This window comes from Heptranchias perlo, chromosome 32 (assembly GCF_035084215.1).
Source record: "Heptranchias perlo isolate sHepPer1 chromosome 32, sHepPer1.hap1, whole genome shotgun sequence".
NCBI classification, from domain to species: domain Eukaryota; kingdom Metazoa; phylum Chordata; class Chondrichthyes; order Hexanchiformes; family Hexanchidae; genus Heptranchias; species Heptranchias perlo.
Window position 1 is genome coordinate 5,194,993 of NC_090356.1, and position 18,057 is coordinate 5,213,049.

At 38.7% G+C, this 18,057-nt stretch overlaps 1 protein-coding gene across 1 annotated transcript in view; it reads right to left on the reverse strand.

Annotated features, from left to right (window-relative positions):
• Positions 1-17,606, reverse strand: part of skia (v-ski avian sarcoma viral oncogene homolog a) — a 153,838-nt gene extending 136,232 nt beyond the window's left edge. The window contains exon 1 of the mRNA XM_067970241.1: positions 16,282-17,606. Coding sequence (XP_067826342.1) covers positions 16,282-17,190 — 909 coding nt within the window. The 5' untranslated portion in view covers positions 17,191-17,606. The remainder of the gene's footprint in view (positions 1-16,281) is intronic.
• Between the last annotated feature and the right edge of the window lie 451 nt (positions 17,607-18,057).

Here is an 18,057-nt window from a genome sequence, read left to right on the forward strand (position 1 = left end):
GGTTGGGCTAGGAGTAGGAGTGCTCCTCCGAGCCTCACAAGCGAAGTGTAGGCCTTCCTTACGCAGACTCCCAACCCCTGACCAGCCTTGAACGCCCATTCTCGCACTTACCTAGGGCCTGGCAACCTCCTGATTTCAGCCAACTTTCCAGTCTACTCAGTCAGCGGCAGGTTAATGAGGCCTGAACGTGAAAATCGGCTGGGCTTCCCACTACCGCTTCCGGACAGGCCGGCCGCTTGCTAGGCGGCTTTCCTGTCCGGGAGTTAAAATTCCTACCGGTGTGTTTAACTACTATGCTATCATTTTTTTATTAAAGTGTCTGTGTCTATTTAATACACTACGTCGTGAAGCAGTTTTCTTTAAAGTACTAAGCTTATACTGTCTGCGTCTGTTCAATAGACTGAGGCTAGATTACTACAACAAATCTTAATATAACTACAGCATCATATTGCATGTGTCTAGCCTCATCACCATAGTTTGATTAGACCAATGTCAGAGAGCACAGACTGTGTGACCGGGGAGACGGGAGGAAGAGAAGACGCCAAAGATGTGTACATTTCAGTGTGATGAATAATGCAAACAGACGCTATGCCCTTTGCACTGAATGGAAAGGACAATTATCAACCTCTCCTCCTGCTTTATCCAACCAGATCACTGAACTCTATAAAAAAAACTGAAGACTGTGTTTGTCACAACAAATAGAGATATTTCATCAACCTTTCTTTTAATTTGAAGATTTTTTTTTACAAAGTAATCAGGGTACTGCAGAAAAATCTTTAATTCTGTTTAAAGTTTTTTTTAAAAATCCCTCCATGTCTGTTGACTTTTATTGCAGTTTTTTTTAAAGTTGATGCTAGCTCAATTATTAGTTTTAAATCTGAGATTGATAGATTTTTGTTAACCAAAGGTATTAAGGGATATAGGGCTACGGCGGGTCTACGGAGTTAGGTCATAGATCAGCCATGATCTCATTGAATGGCAGAACAGGCTCGAGGGGCTAAATGGCCTACTCCTGTTCATATGCTCCTATGTTCCTAAAACTGCAATAAAAAGTTTTAGGAACAAGATGAAACAGACTTCATAGTTTGGCACAAGCAGTGCAATTTTTTCAGTTTATCAGTAGTCTATCTACTGGTAACAAAATTCCTGCTTAGAATCTACAGTTAGAGAAGAAAACCAGTAATAGCTTCAATAACATAAAGCTAAAATTCATTTTTAAGAACACCAACAATAGAAACTGTTAATATCAACTTATTCTATCAGCCTCCACGACATCCCTACAGATTTAAAATGGATAAGGGTACTGCTACCTTAATGGTACAGACTGCCCAGGAATATTCAGTACTTATTACATTTTCACAGCAAATTTGTGTAAGCACATTTTATATCAGGATTTTAAAAAAGTGAACATATAATTAAGTGTTTTTTACTTTGCAATTTCAAATTCAGCTCCACATGTGTGAAATTACAAATTTAAGCATTGCTGGTCAAAACAATCACCTTCAATCCATTTGCATACCTATCCAAGATCAATACTTGTCATATAATAAATTGTTCCCTGGTATTCGTCCAAGGTGTACAGCATACTACTTACAAAAATATGTTGCTACAAGCCCAGGGTATTTTCTACTACAGGGTGAATAGTATGATAATAAGTGTTATGTCAGAGAGCCTTATGAAGACATTTTAATACTACAAATTCAGTTTTCTATGCAATGTTATTGGATATTTGTCATAATGTTTTGTGTGAAATGATCACATGAGACAGGAAAACTTTACTTCTATAAAACACAGTAGCTTTAACAGCTCTAATATGTCTAATGAACATTGGTGTTTCCATATAGTTTTATATTACAGCTGACTGCAGCCAACTAAGGACACAATCGCTTAACTAATAGTGTTCTAATACCATGAAGACTATACAGTATTAATCCTATAACAGCTTGCAGTGTGTCCCTATTTTCACGACTACAGTCATGCCCCTACATTGAAAAGAAGACTGAAATTTATGTAAAGAATACTGTGATCTGGTTCTGTGCATTTCTTTAATTTTACTATAGAATATTCACCACTGGAAATGTATAGATATCATTTCAGAAGCATGTTTGACAAAAGAAAACAAAATGCATATTTTGAAAGCAGAAAAATGTAATTCAGTACTGAACAGATTAATAATAATTTGATAATCCTTTAAGTAAGTTGCGTCTGTCGCTGATTTTCTTGGAGGAATGAGAATTTGCCTGAAAGTTCACCTCCAATTAATAAACCAGTTGAAGTTCTGACAGATCAGAGACCATGTCCTTTTTAGCTAATCCATTTGGATTTGAGCCAAAAAAGGTTTTTTTTTGGTTTCCGGCCTTGTAAATACAATACAATCTGGAAAAGAACATTATTCAATAATTATCCTCCTTCCCTTTCTACATAGTGTTCCCTTTAGAAAGGACATTCCTAGGCCAACTTTTATTGATTGACAGGAAACATCAACAGACACTTCCTGAGCCAATTTGTGCAATCCGCTGACAGTAATGCTGTACCAAGAACCAGCCTCACCTAGGATCCCACTATTACAGTTTGATGCAACTGACATAACCTCAATTCAATACTCAATAACTGCAAAATGAGGAAATCTGGAAAAAAAGAATTAACACCCAAATGAGTTTTCCATAACCAATGGTGTTCTTTAAACTAAATGAGTATCTTGGTGGAGATTTGCTGACAATTTTCGACATTTTTAAAATATGTACAAATTAGACTCTTTACCCAACCTCAAATATTTCGGTCTCAATCCTTCAGAGAGCCAACACCCTTTTCTCTACTCGGATACAGCTCAAATACCCCTATCAGTTTTCAGCGATGGTCTGTTTTTCAATGTTATTGCATGGCTCTTTTTAAAACTCTAAATAATAAAGAATCAAAAATAAATAACATTCTGTTGTGCAAAGTAATCACTAAGTTTATACAGCTGAATCAGAAAAACATCAGGTTTATTTTTGTTTCAGAAACCTAGACTAAGGAGTTTATTTCTGCAGCGTCATATCTGGTAAATGTAAACACATCCCTAAGGTAGATGTGTATCAATATATTGTAATCCTTTTGTTCTCACTCCCAACTTAGCCATTTGTGTCTAAACTGGTTTCCAAATCCTGGCTGCAGAGAACTTCCTCTCTAAATCCTTCAGGTGGTCCTCCAGAGATTCCCCTTCAGAGCTATGAATAGGCTTGATCTTCCATGCATATACACTCTTGTTAGAGTGAGTTTGAAGGCTGCCTGTCAGCTTTTGTTTTCTGCCTACGTTTCAGCCTCTGTTCCTGGGATACGGCTGGTACTCTGACCTCCCCCAGCTGACATTCTTATTCCTCTCCCATCTGTCTACTACCTCTTTGAAGGTTTGTGCCTCATTTATTTCTTTACACCTGTCAACAGTTTTGTCTTCTTTCTTATTACAGTATTTTGTTTTTCCTTTTCCATTCACAAAAATGTTCCTCCATTCAATCTGATTTGTTGAAGTGAGGGAAACATAAAAAACTCCTACTTGTGCCCTTGCTTCCACATCCCATATGTCATGTAAACCACATTAATAAGAAAGGTCATGAGAGCCAAGTCCTAGTCTGAATAATGCTTTATACCGCACAACCCCCCCACCCTGCAACTAATACGAAAACATAAACAAATTTACTGATACAGAGTATGTCTGATTATAACTACTTCCAATGATTAAATTGATATATTGGTATAAGTTATTCAGTCAGTTGTATACCTACTAATTGTTGCAATTCTATACTGTAGGAATAAGTTACATTTTAAGCATCCAAACAACACAAAAATGTTGCAGTAGTTCAGTAAACAAGTGTTCCACAATCCCCCATACTAAATTACCTTGTTTAACCATGATTTAGGGGCAGATTCTGAGTACAGGCCAGGTAATTCCTTACTGGGAAGGAAAGTGGGGAACAAATTGAGAGGGTTATTCATCCTGGATTGTTTCTGTGCACCTAATAGTGGAGTGGCTGGTTCAAGAGCATCACTGGCAAAGGGAGCAAGTCACCCACCAATTCTCAACTCCAGGCAATGATACATGGCACATGGAGACGGAATAAAATAAAACTGCATACCACAAAATGGGAACACCACCCAGCAAATACAGATTACATTTAATATAAGCATTAAAATGCATCCATAATGAAACACAGGGTTCATTCCTGTGGCAAGAGAGTGATTCAATTGCACACCTTGGGCTCAATTTTACAATGGTGGCGGGCTGGCAGCAGGGGGGGGTGAAGGTGCACGTGGCAAACCCGCATGAACATTTCTGACGCGATTGTATGTTGATTGATGGTGATTAATGTCCTCTCCAGGTTTTGCGCCCGGCAGCTAGACAGATTGATAGGCTGGCTGCCGTCAGGAGCTGCAACGTGAAGTGTGTGGGGGGGGGGGGCGCGAGAAAGAGAGAGAGTGAGATGTCATCTGGCGGAAGACCAGGGGCGGGGAAGAGGGGAAGATCGGGGGGGAGAGGGGAAGATCGGGGGGGGGGGCGGGGGGGTGAGGGGCGGGACATCGGAGCGAGACACATTGGACATCGGAGCAGGTTTCAAAGGTAGGTTCATTCAGTGTTTTCACTTCCTTCCATGGTTTTTTATTTAATTTATTTAGTTTCTTTGTGCCTGATTCGGCCCTTAACCAGGCGTGAATCAGAAACGGTGGGCAAGCCGCCCAGGTAAGTTAAAAATCTTTCTAAGTATTTAATCTGTCACAGGTGAAGTGCCTTAAGTACCTCAATGGGGTACATTTGGCTCTTTAACTGTCATCCCGCTGGCAATTAAAGCTGGCGGGACTTCCGTTTTCGGGTCACCTGCGCACACACAGGTGAGTCCCTGGGAAACTCAGAAGTCGGCGGGTTGGAGCCGGCTTCCGAACCCGAATGGGATTTCTGCAATTTTCCGAACCCCCGCCCAACGCACCCACAATTGCCTCCTAAAATCACACCCCTAGTATTTCTTTTTTGGTTTAACGTGTTGGGTAGGAGAGAGAAAGTTTAATGCACTGTTGCAAGTATTAGTAGCCAAATTTTTGTAGTACAAATCAAACTTCTAACAGTATATTAAAACGTCAGATACATCTTTTAAAATTCACTGTTTTCTCCCCAAAAAATGGCTCACCGATCATTACATAAACTTTCCCACTTCTCAAGTAGACTTTTCAACCACATGATTCTCTTAAACTCACAAAACATTACTAATTTTGCACAGTTGATGCTGAATATCTGAATACAAGCGTGTCGCATTAGATTAAGAGCAACAAATGGTCATTATTCTATCCAACCACCAACCACCCCTCCAGTTACCTACATGTGAGTGAGTACGTGCGTGTGTGTGTGCGTAGGGGGGTGGGACTGAAGTAATTTTCTACAGTTAACCCTCTCCAGCCTAGTCACCCAGCCAGGTCAAAATATTTTGGTAAAGGACACCTATAATGACTCTTCTGGGGGTGGACTTCCAAATGAGCTTTGTAGCTGAATAGTCTTTTTTTAAATACAGTTCAAGTTAATATATTTGTAATTGATGCTATCACCAGGAGCCTTTCTACAAGTGGATTTTGCCTCCTGTTGTCAGCCAGCACTAGATGCCAGGGACTGTCCAAGCATGATTCTCTCCTCTGCCGGGGGAGACATGACAGCCTCCACTCAGTGCATAACCGATCCATGTAATTCAGGTCACGAACCGAGAACGAGATGGGAACCTGCATCTGTCCCCGCTCTGTGGAACTGGGGTTGGTATTTTACACAAATGGACTTTAAGATAGGTTAATTTCACCATATTCAGCCTATAACCTGAATAGTCTTTCAGTTTTTGTTTCAGGATGAAAAACTTTGGTCTGTCCAAATCAATTGTCAGCTTACTCATACCTCAAACAAAAACTGTGCCAGTATTTCCTCAAATACACTTAGGAATGCCTTGCATTTTGTGTTCCACCCTCTCTCCTAGAACGTACAAATGCACAATAAGTATGGATCACTTTCGTATTACAAAAACTAAAGTGACCACAAATTATTTCAGACATTTTTGATGAATGAATGTAGTGAATTTTTGGAATCCAGTCTGCAAAGCATGCTGATAAACAGTGCAAGTGTCGGTTGAACATTAGCCATGATACCTATAAATTACAAATAAATTAAAAACTATTGCAAATTGTTCATCTGAAATAGTGGTTTGAGCTTCTCGGTTACCTGTAGTAGAGCTTCCCTGACCACATAAGTTGTTTGCTGATAACAATATTTCACTATGCAAATCAGGAAATAGTTAAATCTAAACCCATACTCTAAGCTGAAGTCTCTTAAGACATCGATCTGGAAAGCCATGCAGAAACCTGGCAACATCACAGCCTCAATACAATGCTTTGAATGGGGGAACCTTTCATGAGCTGCATGTGAAATGCTACCCTCCTCTTCACTTCTTTAATATTCAAACACTCAGACAAAGAAAGAATAGAAGATTGGGATACCATGGGAATTCAGTAATTCTCCCAATATTTTAGTTCTTCTCATATGCTAATTTCTAACTATGATAGGAGAAAACTTTTGGAACTTTGTGAGGGGGAGGAGAGAAGGGAAGGTTTAAAATGTGCAATCATTTTTATATTGAACACGTGTAATATGGAGTAAGAGGCCACTTTTAACATTTGTGGTGACATAGCCAAAATTGTGAATGGAAACTTTGAAAGAATATTCTAAAAGTAATACAAACTTATGCAATATTAAAAGGTCTTGCTTACCAATCTATCCAAAAGCAGCTACCATTAATATAATTCCAGTGATAACTTTGGAATTTTCCAAAATTCACAGGGGCAAAGGGGTTGAAATCAATTTCTGAATTGAGCAGAATTGTCCCCTTTTAAGTTTTTGATCATTTATTACTCTATTGCAGTAGTCTAGTTCCTGACCACTAAACTTCAAAACTACTAGAGAACACAAATTACAGGTCCGCACAGAGCTGATGCCCGTAAGTCCTACAGAAATGGCTTTTATAATACATGAAAGGATTACAAGGTACTCAAGCTGGAATTAATCAAGTCTGGAACTTCTAGGGAAAAATTAACTATAATAGTTTCAGGGCACCTGACATTGTCATTTGAATGAGAGCTGCTAAAGACATAGAATAATGCAGCATAGAAGGAGGCCATTCGGGCCATCATGCCTGTGCCGGCTCTTTGGAAGAACTGTCGAATTAGTCCCACTTCACTGCTCTTTCCTCATAGCCCTGCAAATTTTTCCTAATCAAGTATATATCCAATTCCCTTTGGAAAGTCACTACTGAATCTGCTTAAGAAGAAAAAGACAAAACCCTGTGATAGACTCTATTTGTATGATAAAGTCCATATTTTACAGTACTCTTTTGTTACATTCCCATGTTTTTGTGGTATGATGAAGTCTCCTCAAAATCAATCATTTTGGTTTTAAAAATAGACCTGAGTCCTACAACAACAACTTGCATTTATATAGCGTCTTTAACGTAGCAAAAATCCCACGGCGCTTAAAACTGGAGAATTTTTAACAAGTTGTACTGAGAAGTGACCTTATACAGGCACGTAAGATAATAAAGGGTATGGAAAAGGTAGAAAGCATGAGAGCAAGCCAAGGGGACACAGGTTCAAACTAATAAAGTTACATTTAGGTCTAAAATCAGGAAGTTCTTCAAACAAAAAGTGTGAGCAGAGGCGAAAACCCTAGAACCATACTTTCTGGACCAGGAGCTAAGATGAGCCGATTGACCAGCCTCATCCATATTAATCTTGCGATCCTACATAGTCTTTGTGGTGGCAAAGTAATGAGAAATAAATCAATGAAGCAATACCATTTGCTTCTTCCAATGTACTGATGGATCATAAACAGAGAAGGTAATGGTACAATGATGTAAATAAGAGAAAATCTATGGTAATTCATTATGTGGTGGTAAGGGGTTATATTTATAATAAGGGAAAACTATATATAAAAGCCTTTACCACAATGCAAATATATAACATAATAATCTACAGCATTCAATTTCCGTAAATTTTCCTTGAAATTGAAACAATTAAATTTAAAATAAAAACAAGGCTACATTTATTTAGGAGTTCCTACATGATCCCAGCATTTCTTTCCTTTAAGGTTTTTGCCCTTCCCCCTCCAACTTCATGCTGCCATCTGGGATCTTCAGGCACCTTAGGGGTGGGGAAAACAGTATCATCGGGGTCATATGTCAGTGCCCTCAGCAACACATGGGAATGAAAACTGACATCACCGCACAAAGGCCACTGTGGCTGAAGCAGCAAAATACTGACAGAATGTCTGGAACGTACTGTCAGCATGCTGCTGCAGTTAAGAGAATTTTAACAACTAGCGCCATAAACTAACACGTGACTTATAAGCTTATTGAATATCCTCCACAAGCTAGACAGACTGGCTACTGACTAGGGTTCATAATATTGTCCCTGGCAGACACTAGTCCATAGCTGATTCAAATCATTCTTTAACTACAGCTAGCTGAAAGTACAAAGTCATAAAAACAGGGTTGCAGTAACTAATGCACAATGTTTTCTGTGTGATCACTGCACTACATGGTTTAATCTTGGATAAGGAAATAAATATAAAAGGCTACAATAAGACTACTGTATAGAGGTCCATTCACTCATTATTGTTTACCAATACTAATGCTGTGAAGTCATACAAATAATAAAAATAGGTAGAGTACACTAAAGTGTATCAAATACTTTTCAAAAAAATGGTATCAATGATCAGCTAAATGAAAATACTTCACAAAATCTATCCAAAGGGTCCAAGAGCAGCTTTTTTTTTACCACATTAAACATATGACATTAATTATAATTGTCACACAACTTTATTCATTCTGAAAACATTGCACTTTTTTTTAAAAGCTAGTTCACTATGCTGCATAGTCTGCAAAAAACTAAGTATGCTTACACCAAACAATTCTTCCCAATCTGTTTAGAAAATGGCTTCTGTTGAAGTATCAAAACGTGATTATTGTATTTCCTTTGGGGAGAAGGGATGTGGAGAAAAAACAGTATGAGCTAGAGAAAAAAATCAACACCAAAATCAACCCCAAAAAATGTGAAAATACACAAGGATCACATCTCAACCACACAAGCTGAACCATCACTTTTCAAACTTAATCTGTACTCTACGCAATTTTCAGAATCAATTCTGCTATCCTGAAGGCTACACTTAAAAATGAATCCTTCCTGGCTCCAGCAATACACAAAACTCTAATAAATATAGGACACCATTCCCAAGTCACCAGGGTTGTTTCTTTAAAAGACCATAAATGAAGATCTGAACCAATCACTTTTGTTATATAAAAAACTTCATTTAATAAAGGTTTTCAAGAATATTTCCCCACATTTTTATATTTATTTTCTCCATGTTTTTAGGTATCTCTAGGCATACACCATAGCCCACAGCTGAATGTTTGGGATTACAACCTATTTGCAAGGTGATCTGACCTACCTACAGCTTTCCCTCCTAGCACAAAGAGCCCAGTCAATCAAATTGCATTGTCAAAGTTATTTGGATTTAACACCAATTTAAGGTTGGAGTGGATGAAATAAAACAATGGATTCTTGTCTTGGTTGTTTTGTCACCAACCCTAAAGCCTTAGGATGAACAGGTACAAATGTCAGCTTTAAAAATAAATATATATTTATCATGTACTGCACTCCAGTTAAAGATCACAGTAATTTGTTTTCCCACAAATGTGTTTAGGTGCCCATTATTGGAGAAACACAATATAGTTACTTTTGCTTCATTCCACCAACTTTATGGATAAGAACATAAGAATTAGGAGCAGGAGTAGGCCATACGGCCCCTCGAGACTGCTCCGCCATTCAATAAGATCATGGCTGATCGTCGATCTCAACTCCACTTTCCCGCCCAATCCCCATTTCCCTTGATTCTCCTAGACCCCAAAAATCTATCTATCTCAGCCTTGAATATACTCAACAATGGATTGGGATTTTTCCTAAAAATATAATTTGCTATCAAATAAAGAAGACATACTCCTGTGTTTCTTTACACTAAAACGGCCAGAAAATAGCAACAAAAGATAAAATGGATTCCCTAATGCACAATATGGTGTGATACTGAGCCATACAGACCAGGTTAGGTCCCCAGTCTATGTTTAGCTAAATAATCTCAGAAAGAACATTACAATTGGCCTCAATGACCCTGGTAGGGAGCAGGAGAAAAAAAATCATCCACGATTCCAGCTCCTGATTTTTATCCACTTATCTCTGCTGGAAATTATGCATGTTTGGATGTCGGGTGGGAGCAGGATTAAAACTGACTGTGGTGCTCTCCTAGCCCAATTAGTCCGCCAACACTCAATGTCTAGGCTCAAAATGAAGAATGGCCATTGAATGAAGTACCCAAGAGCTGTTGACACCCATGGGATTGTATCTCAGCAATATTCAGCTACTTCAGTAGAGAAGAGGAAACAATTGGAGGAAACAAATGGCTTTCTTGTTAGTTTATCTCATGTCTTCCTCTGAAGGCTAGGATAGAGTTGCATGGGCAACTGGCACCTTCTGGTACCTTGTCCAAGTGACCATTATACATGCCCAATTCTGTTCTCATTTGACATCCAACATGCACAATTACAGCAGGGTAGCAATCAGGAGTGGGAATCATGGTGAGTCTTTTGAACTATTTGGGGGAGTGGGTGTCCTCTAAGGTGGGATTCAGTAAGTAACAGTCAACTGACAAAGCCATCTATGCAGTCCAAAATTAAAATGACATAACCTTGCATAAATATGCATTTTAAATAAAACTTGCAATCGTTAGTAGGTGTCATATTAACAGTGTCCTGTATTCATACCTAGCATTTAAAAATCACACATAACCGATGAATCTATAAAACAACGTGATTAGATCTTGAGCTTTCAGTAATGGCATACAATAGTAAGATTTTGAAAGACTTCAGGCTTGTTAACAATTTAATGCATACTGTTTACTCTATCAAATCTCCCAATTCCCTTGGGGCTGTCACTTTGGGCTGTCAATGACTGCCCTCTTTAAGAGATTAAAGTTCACACATTCACATTCATATTCAAATGTCATTCAACCACAAATGTTACTAAACAGGCATATACAGTGCTTCAAGTCACTCAAAAATATCATCAGAAGAATAGTGGAAAATAGATGTTGATGTACCCTTATTGTGAGAACCCTCATAAAACCACCTATGTTCTCCTTCAAAAAAATCTCATTATGCCATTTTGGGCCAATATGACTCTTGTGTATGCTCGACAGCTACCCTTCAGTCCTTCCCACACCCCTCGCCCTGGGACAGAAAGTTATTTCCCAAAGGCAGATTAAATATGTTCCCATCACCCCTGCAGCACACGCACACACATATGCAAACATAACAAATAATAGGACTTGCTTAATCAATATATGGAAAACCTGAATTACTAACTTTCTCACTATAAAAAGGTCAGGTTTTTTAGTGACTATTTAAATACAGTTAGTCCTAAGTGATTCACTAAAATGCTTTGTACAGGCAATCTATATTAGGAGACATTAATTTTCTAAAATGAAAAATTTAATCCACATCAATGACACATCAAAACTGCACAAGAAGATACTACTAAAATTAAGTAACATAATGAAGCGATTCATTCAACCTGTTAAAAAGTCAAAACCGTTTCAAACATAATATAGACAGGGGCATAACACAATTTATTTGTTGGCAAATTCTTCTGTTTCTTGTCAAACTACCTAAGGATGCAAATTTCACAGTTTTGATGGGTCTGCAGAAAAGTAGTAAATTATCAGCAGATGTGCCACGTAATTAATCTGATGTACTTCACACATGAACCTAGCTGCTAATTAAAACCCTACATATAATTGACTTCATTTACATATCATTGAAGCTTCACAACAATTAAAAATTCTTTACAGAAGCATCTATATACTAAATATTTAGAGGAATACACACAAGAAATAAATTTCACTTGAGACTGGAAACAAACTTAAAAACCATTCAACCATCAAAGAAAATTCAGGAATTGCACTTTAATAAAATTAATTCATCCTAAAAGTGCCTTGAAAAGAACAAACACATTAGAATTATCTAAATATTAATCCATCTTGTTATGTTGCTTAAGGTTCGTTTTCAAAACCACTCTTAATTGTATATAGTAAGTTTAAGAGAAGTATAGTGTCCTTCAATTTGTATACTAAATTGCGCCATGGTATTTTAAGTAAATATTGAAAACCTGTTGAGGAAGGACTAGCTCTTTTGATTCAGAAAATAACTGTATCACTGTATCCCTCCAACACTTTGTGACATACTTTTGACAAACAATTCAATACCCCTACAAAGTACTTTTGAAATGGTCAAACTATCCAACACAAATATGGCTTATTAACTAATCAAAGGATAAAAAGTATTACATTGGAAAAATACTCTAAAGTGTAAACCATATCATCTTTCTCAATATTTTAACACACCCCGTAAAGTTATTTCAAAAGGTTATGGTTGGGTCATTTGAGTTCTCCTCTCAACTCTGTAAAAACAGAACAGAAACTTTGGCAAGTCACTAGCTAAAATATCAAAATGTTTAATCTTCAAACTAAAATCCCAGAATGAATGAACTTGTTATGTCTTGTCTCCATAAATTATATCTAAATATTTGATAATATTCTTGTGCTTGCTGTATAAACTACTTCAGGGTAATAAAGTCACTCTCAACAGGACTGGGTGTCTTCTTTGGCCATGATAACTGCAAAATCAAATAGGCCAACAAACTCACGAAAGTTAATTTAAATCATATAAATGCAGTGTGGCCACACACCATTCATATTTAGTCTTCAAAAAAAATGGCACCCCCCCCCCCAATTAAAACCTGTAGAATATTTGGTACCAAATAAAAACTACAGAATGTTACCCATTTTTTGTTTAAATGTGTTTATTACCCTGAACATATTAAAGGGACTTCAAAGCGTAAAGGTTAAATACCTAAACATTTTCCAACCTAACCTCCTTGAGGAAATTGGCGCGAAATGTTCCAGAGCACACGCGCTTTCCTCAAACCTCGAACCACGAGGCCCTTCCCTCGCGGCCGCGTGCGCGTAACGTCCACGCGCGAGAGTGCGTGGGTGCAGCCTATAAAAAGACCCGGTCACCCGGGCAACCGCTCTCCCCGGCGGGAGGTCTTTTGAAGGGTGGGGGGGTAATGGCAGTTTTTCTATGCACTTTCAATATGGATTCATCGTTCATTTTACAAGTTTCCCTCCCCCTGCCCTTTTTGAATTTAGGATCTCGGCGACGCCTCTTCCAGTCGAAATGAAACCCGGCTCTTAAAAAAGAAAACGTAAGAACAACATCTAATTCCAAAACACTTAAGTGAGGCAAAAATGTTATTTAATAATATTTAACTATAATAATCGGGTTGCTCGGGCAGCAACGCGCCTCGTTTTAGCTACCCACCACATACTATTTTAAAAAAAAACTATATATCTTTTTATTATTGTTAAGAGGACAACGTGTGTGGGGGGGAGGGGGCGTGAGCTCGTGCACTGGCCGCGCGCTTCTCCGGCCGCGTCGCGCGCTCTTGAGGGTGGGGTTGGGCGTGCTTTGTGACGTCACTGGGCCTCGAATGCAAATGCGCTTCAATGAGGTCACGTCGCAAACAGTATTACGCCAGCAAGAAATGTCTCATTGGGTGTCTCCTCTTCTCGCAAGTAGACACACACATAACGTACAAGTCTCCGTATAGGAGGGAGGATAGCTAAGACTGAGTGTCCTTTGTGTAACTAACATCTGGAGAGGGGGTTTGAAATCCCCTGTAAATGTTCCAAGCTGAGTATTTAAATGAGGATTAAATGTGTAGAACCGTGTGACATATACATGTTTTTGCAAAGTAAAAACATGTATTTGTCACAGTATTGTTCAGAAATTTAATCTTTGTACAAAAAACATTCAACGTGGTTTTTGTGTTGGAAATATAGATAGTAATGTCAGTGTTTTATTTTAGCTCACCAGTCCTTCAAAGTTGTAGAGCTAAAGCCTTTTAGGAATTTGGTCTTTCCCACACTCCCCTAAAATTATAGGGGTGCGAACGGGGAGGATCAATGATACGCATTTGTCAGGAACTGGTGTTATGTTACACCTTCTCTTGCATTTAGAGAGGGCAACAGTAATTTCAACGGAGTTCTACCAACAGGTGCGTGTTAGAACTAGGCAAGGTTCAAGTCTAATCTTGACAAAGTCTGTACACCCAGGTTTCTCAACACTCCTGCTGCACATTAAGTTCTCCCTCCTTTCGCAATATCCACTCGAGCCTCATTAACCACAACTTCCTGTTTTTATAGCATGCGATCTTCCCATACTTTCTGGTGGGGTCCTCCAGTTTGCACAGTAAATTGAATGTGTTACTGATGTGCTTCAATTGTAAATCAAAACTCTTCGATTTAACCAAAATCACTTCGTTACATTTGTACACATTAAAGGGTCCAGAATTGGTATAATCGATTTCTTCATACACTGATTTGCGCAGCGAGTAATCTCCAACAAAACTGAGTTTGTACCTGTCCCTTTAAAACTTGCAGGAAAGATCGGATTCCGGCCAGATGGCACAAAGGGGACTTTTATTTTCCCCAATGTCTGTTCACTTGGATTATTTAATAATGTTCACTTTTGAAAAGGTATGCAAAACGACCCTATAGCTTTGATTATAATGGATAAGCTTAATATGTTACTATTCAAGTAGATAGTACACTATTTTCCCTTCTTCAAACTACTGCTTTACACCACAAAACTTACTTAAGGGTCTTGATTTTATACACCAAAAAAAAACAAATACAGCAACATATTTCTTCGAAATTAACCTTTCGGAAACAATTCTTCTCCAAAGACTTCAGCAACACAATATTCCATGACACAACTCGGGATTTTTCTGCATACTAATCGCTCTGTAATTGCCCATGTAATATGTACAGTATTACACGAGTGACAAAAATCCGTAAGACGCGAGGGAATTAATTAGCTATTTAAAGTCAAACAACATACTCGTCAGACAATGTCCCAAGTATGCTTCGTCGTCTTTTTTTTAAAATTCATAACAACTGATGCAAATGAATAGTTGAGCGTTTCCTCTTCAATTCAGTTAAGAGGTAGCTCTAGGTTCACGGCCGTAACCTTTACCCACCACAAAAAAAACAATCAATGCAGTGTCTGCTAGCTCCTGTTTGGAAATCAGAATGAAAGGGGGGGGTGGAGATAGGGAAAATAAAAATACGAACTTCTTTCACACTGATGGCTATCTTTTAATTTTTAAATCAAATAAAGAATGAAATCTGAATTAATAGGTTAATAGCGAACTTTGAACTAGGGAAGTTGGCACTAATTCACGGATTTTAAAATTGCAACTTTGGATCTAGCATTGTTTCATTTTAAACTCCACACCTTTATAATTTGGAATGAATTGCCCTAGACAGATTTAGTATATATTCTTGAGTCGCATGTATATTTTCCAGTTGAAACTAATCACAGCCGTGTTGATGTTGAAATCTAGTTTGAGTATAGATCGGATTAAGTAGCTGCCCCAGTTTTCCTTATAAATAGCGCCTTCGGCATTAAATCTCCTCAGGATCTGCTGAATAGATGTGGATTGGGTAAAACAGTGCCCTACACAGGCCATGCCTGCAGTTGTTAACAATCAGCTCTCTCCATACAAATGCACATCTCACAAAACCACTCCCACATATTAGTGAGCAGGGAAACACACACCCTTGTCTGAAACTATCATATTGAGCGGTCAACTTAATGCTTCAACTTAGCACGTCATTATCTATAATGGGAAACGATTAAAATACATACACCTTAAGAATTTTAAGATATTCATGATTTAAAAACGTCTCCGCAAAGTGAAGGGAAAGTACAATGGGAAAGAGATTTAAATACGTAATTTCCACACGATGATAAAAAAAAATGCTCGAAACTGCCTACTGAACCAGCATTCATAATACATGCGTGTCTAGTGTCGCTGCTTGTGAAACCGAAAATAAATGATTTAACTTTTTATACCAGGTTGAGAGAAATTATGTTCAGATCTGAGTCCTGCTTTTGTCACGCCTATGGTTTGAAGAATAACTGAATAAAATACAATTAAACACCTTCAGTACTATTTTTGACATGGTTGCTGTTTGTTTTTCTATAGCACAGTGGAAATAGTCAACTATTATAATCCATAGTAAAGGATGTGTCTCAAGTTAGAAGAAATGCTTACCCTGGGTGCTTTTCTTTTGTATTTGTTGCTGTAGTCAAATCTCTCTTTTATTTCATCCAGCAACTGTTCCAATCGTGCCTTCTCTTCTTTTCCTGTGTAATCCTGACTCAAAAGGACGTAGGCTCTCCAGTTGGCCGAATCGAAACCCCAGTGGCAGGTTCTGTTTTCCAATGATTTGTGCGAGTGTACTACAAATTTGTGAGGAGGGTACATCAGCCTGCAGTCCATGCATTGGATACATGCAGCATGAGGGTTACCGTACAATTCAGGCACAAAGAGTCCCTTGCACTTCCCAAAACACTCATGGTATACTTTGAAGCTTTTTTCTGTGATCTCTAATTCAATGGTGCTGGAGTATTCTTTTTTGCAATGGGGAGGGTAGGTTCCTCCATAGAGTAAGGCATTGCAAAGCCTCTCTGCGTCTGTCTTGGTGATCAAGCCACAGGATGGGGCAGAGAACGGCAAGATCCCCATGACTTTCAGGATCTCCAGTTGGTCTGCAGTGCATCTAGAGCAGTAAATATGCAATTCATCACATACCGAATTGATCTGTTGGAGGGAAAAATCTCTAAGGACGGAGTTCAGGATCTGAGGCAAGCAAAGCCTCTTTTCCCCACCAACTACGAAGCAAGAAATGGTCTCCCCCTCCAGAATGGTCTCGCATCTCTCCGTTGATCGGTCCGAGGGGATGAAGAGGGGACCCGGCATGACAGGAGGGGGTTGTATGGGTAGGTGAAGAATCGGATCTGTCTCTTTCCCAGTTTCCTTTTTGTACATCATCTCCTGAGCCCATCGAGCAGAGAAAGCCGCAGGTCCTCCAAGCGAACTCATACTGCTGAGATGAAACTGCTTTAAGGTTTGCTGAAGCCCTGGATGAGGCTGAAAACTAGATCTTGGTACAGTCTCCATGATTTCTGACCCCAAAAAGCACACCCGTTTTGTACAAAATCAGATAAATCCTTCTTCTTTAAAAAGCCACGGCGTCCAAGTTTGCCCCACCGCCACGGACAAAATTAAAGTAGCTCATGAAATCCAGTCTCTAGGCGTGCTGTGTTTCTGCAGTACTCTTGCCTTCAAACATATCCACAATCGTGCCCTTAAAAAGATCTCTTCAAACAGATGCTCATTAAACCAGTCCTTCCGAAATCCAGTCCCCAATTTGTTTTAGACTCTACTTTGTTTTCTTTTTTTCTTCTTTTTCAGCCCTCCTTTACGATCTGCAAGCGTAAAGACGCGGCACATCCACACAATACGACCTTGCAGCTCAGACTGCCTTCTCCCCTCTGTTTGTCGGCGTCTAGGTCAGGCATTGAATCTCAGCCAAGAATGCGTCTGACTCCCCCAGGGCTCTTCCAGGAACCAGCATACTGCCCACCGATTTCAACAGCAGCCTACAAACATACAATAACTAGTTTCACAGACCATTGGCTTTTAAAACTACAAGGCAGAAGGGAGTTTTTTTTTGCAAAGTTCACTCGATACCATTTATTCTCAGGATTAGTCATCAGTAGTTTTTTTTACGAAAGACGTTGTCCTGTGTTTTATAGATCATCAGCTTGATCCAATATAACGTGAGGGGGAGTTTTTTTAAGTAGTCGGAGCAATTATACAATGATCAAGTATTAATGTAAATTTGTTTTCACGGACAACCGACAATTTAGAAAAAAATGAAATATGCGGAAATCCATTTATTTTAATACATTTTTACATCATAAACTTTTGTATGTATGAATGTCTTGGTCTAATTTTGCTTTCCATCAGCAACGTAACGTGGGG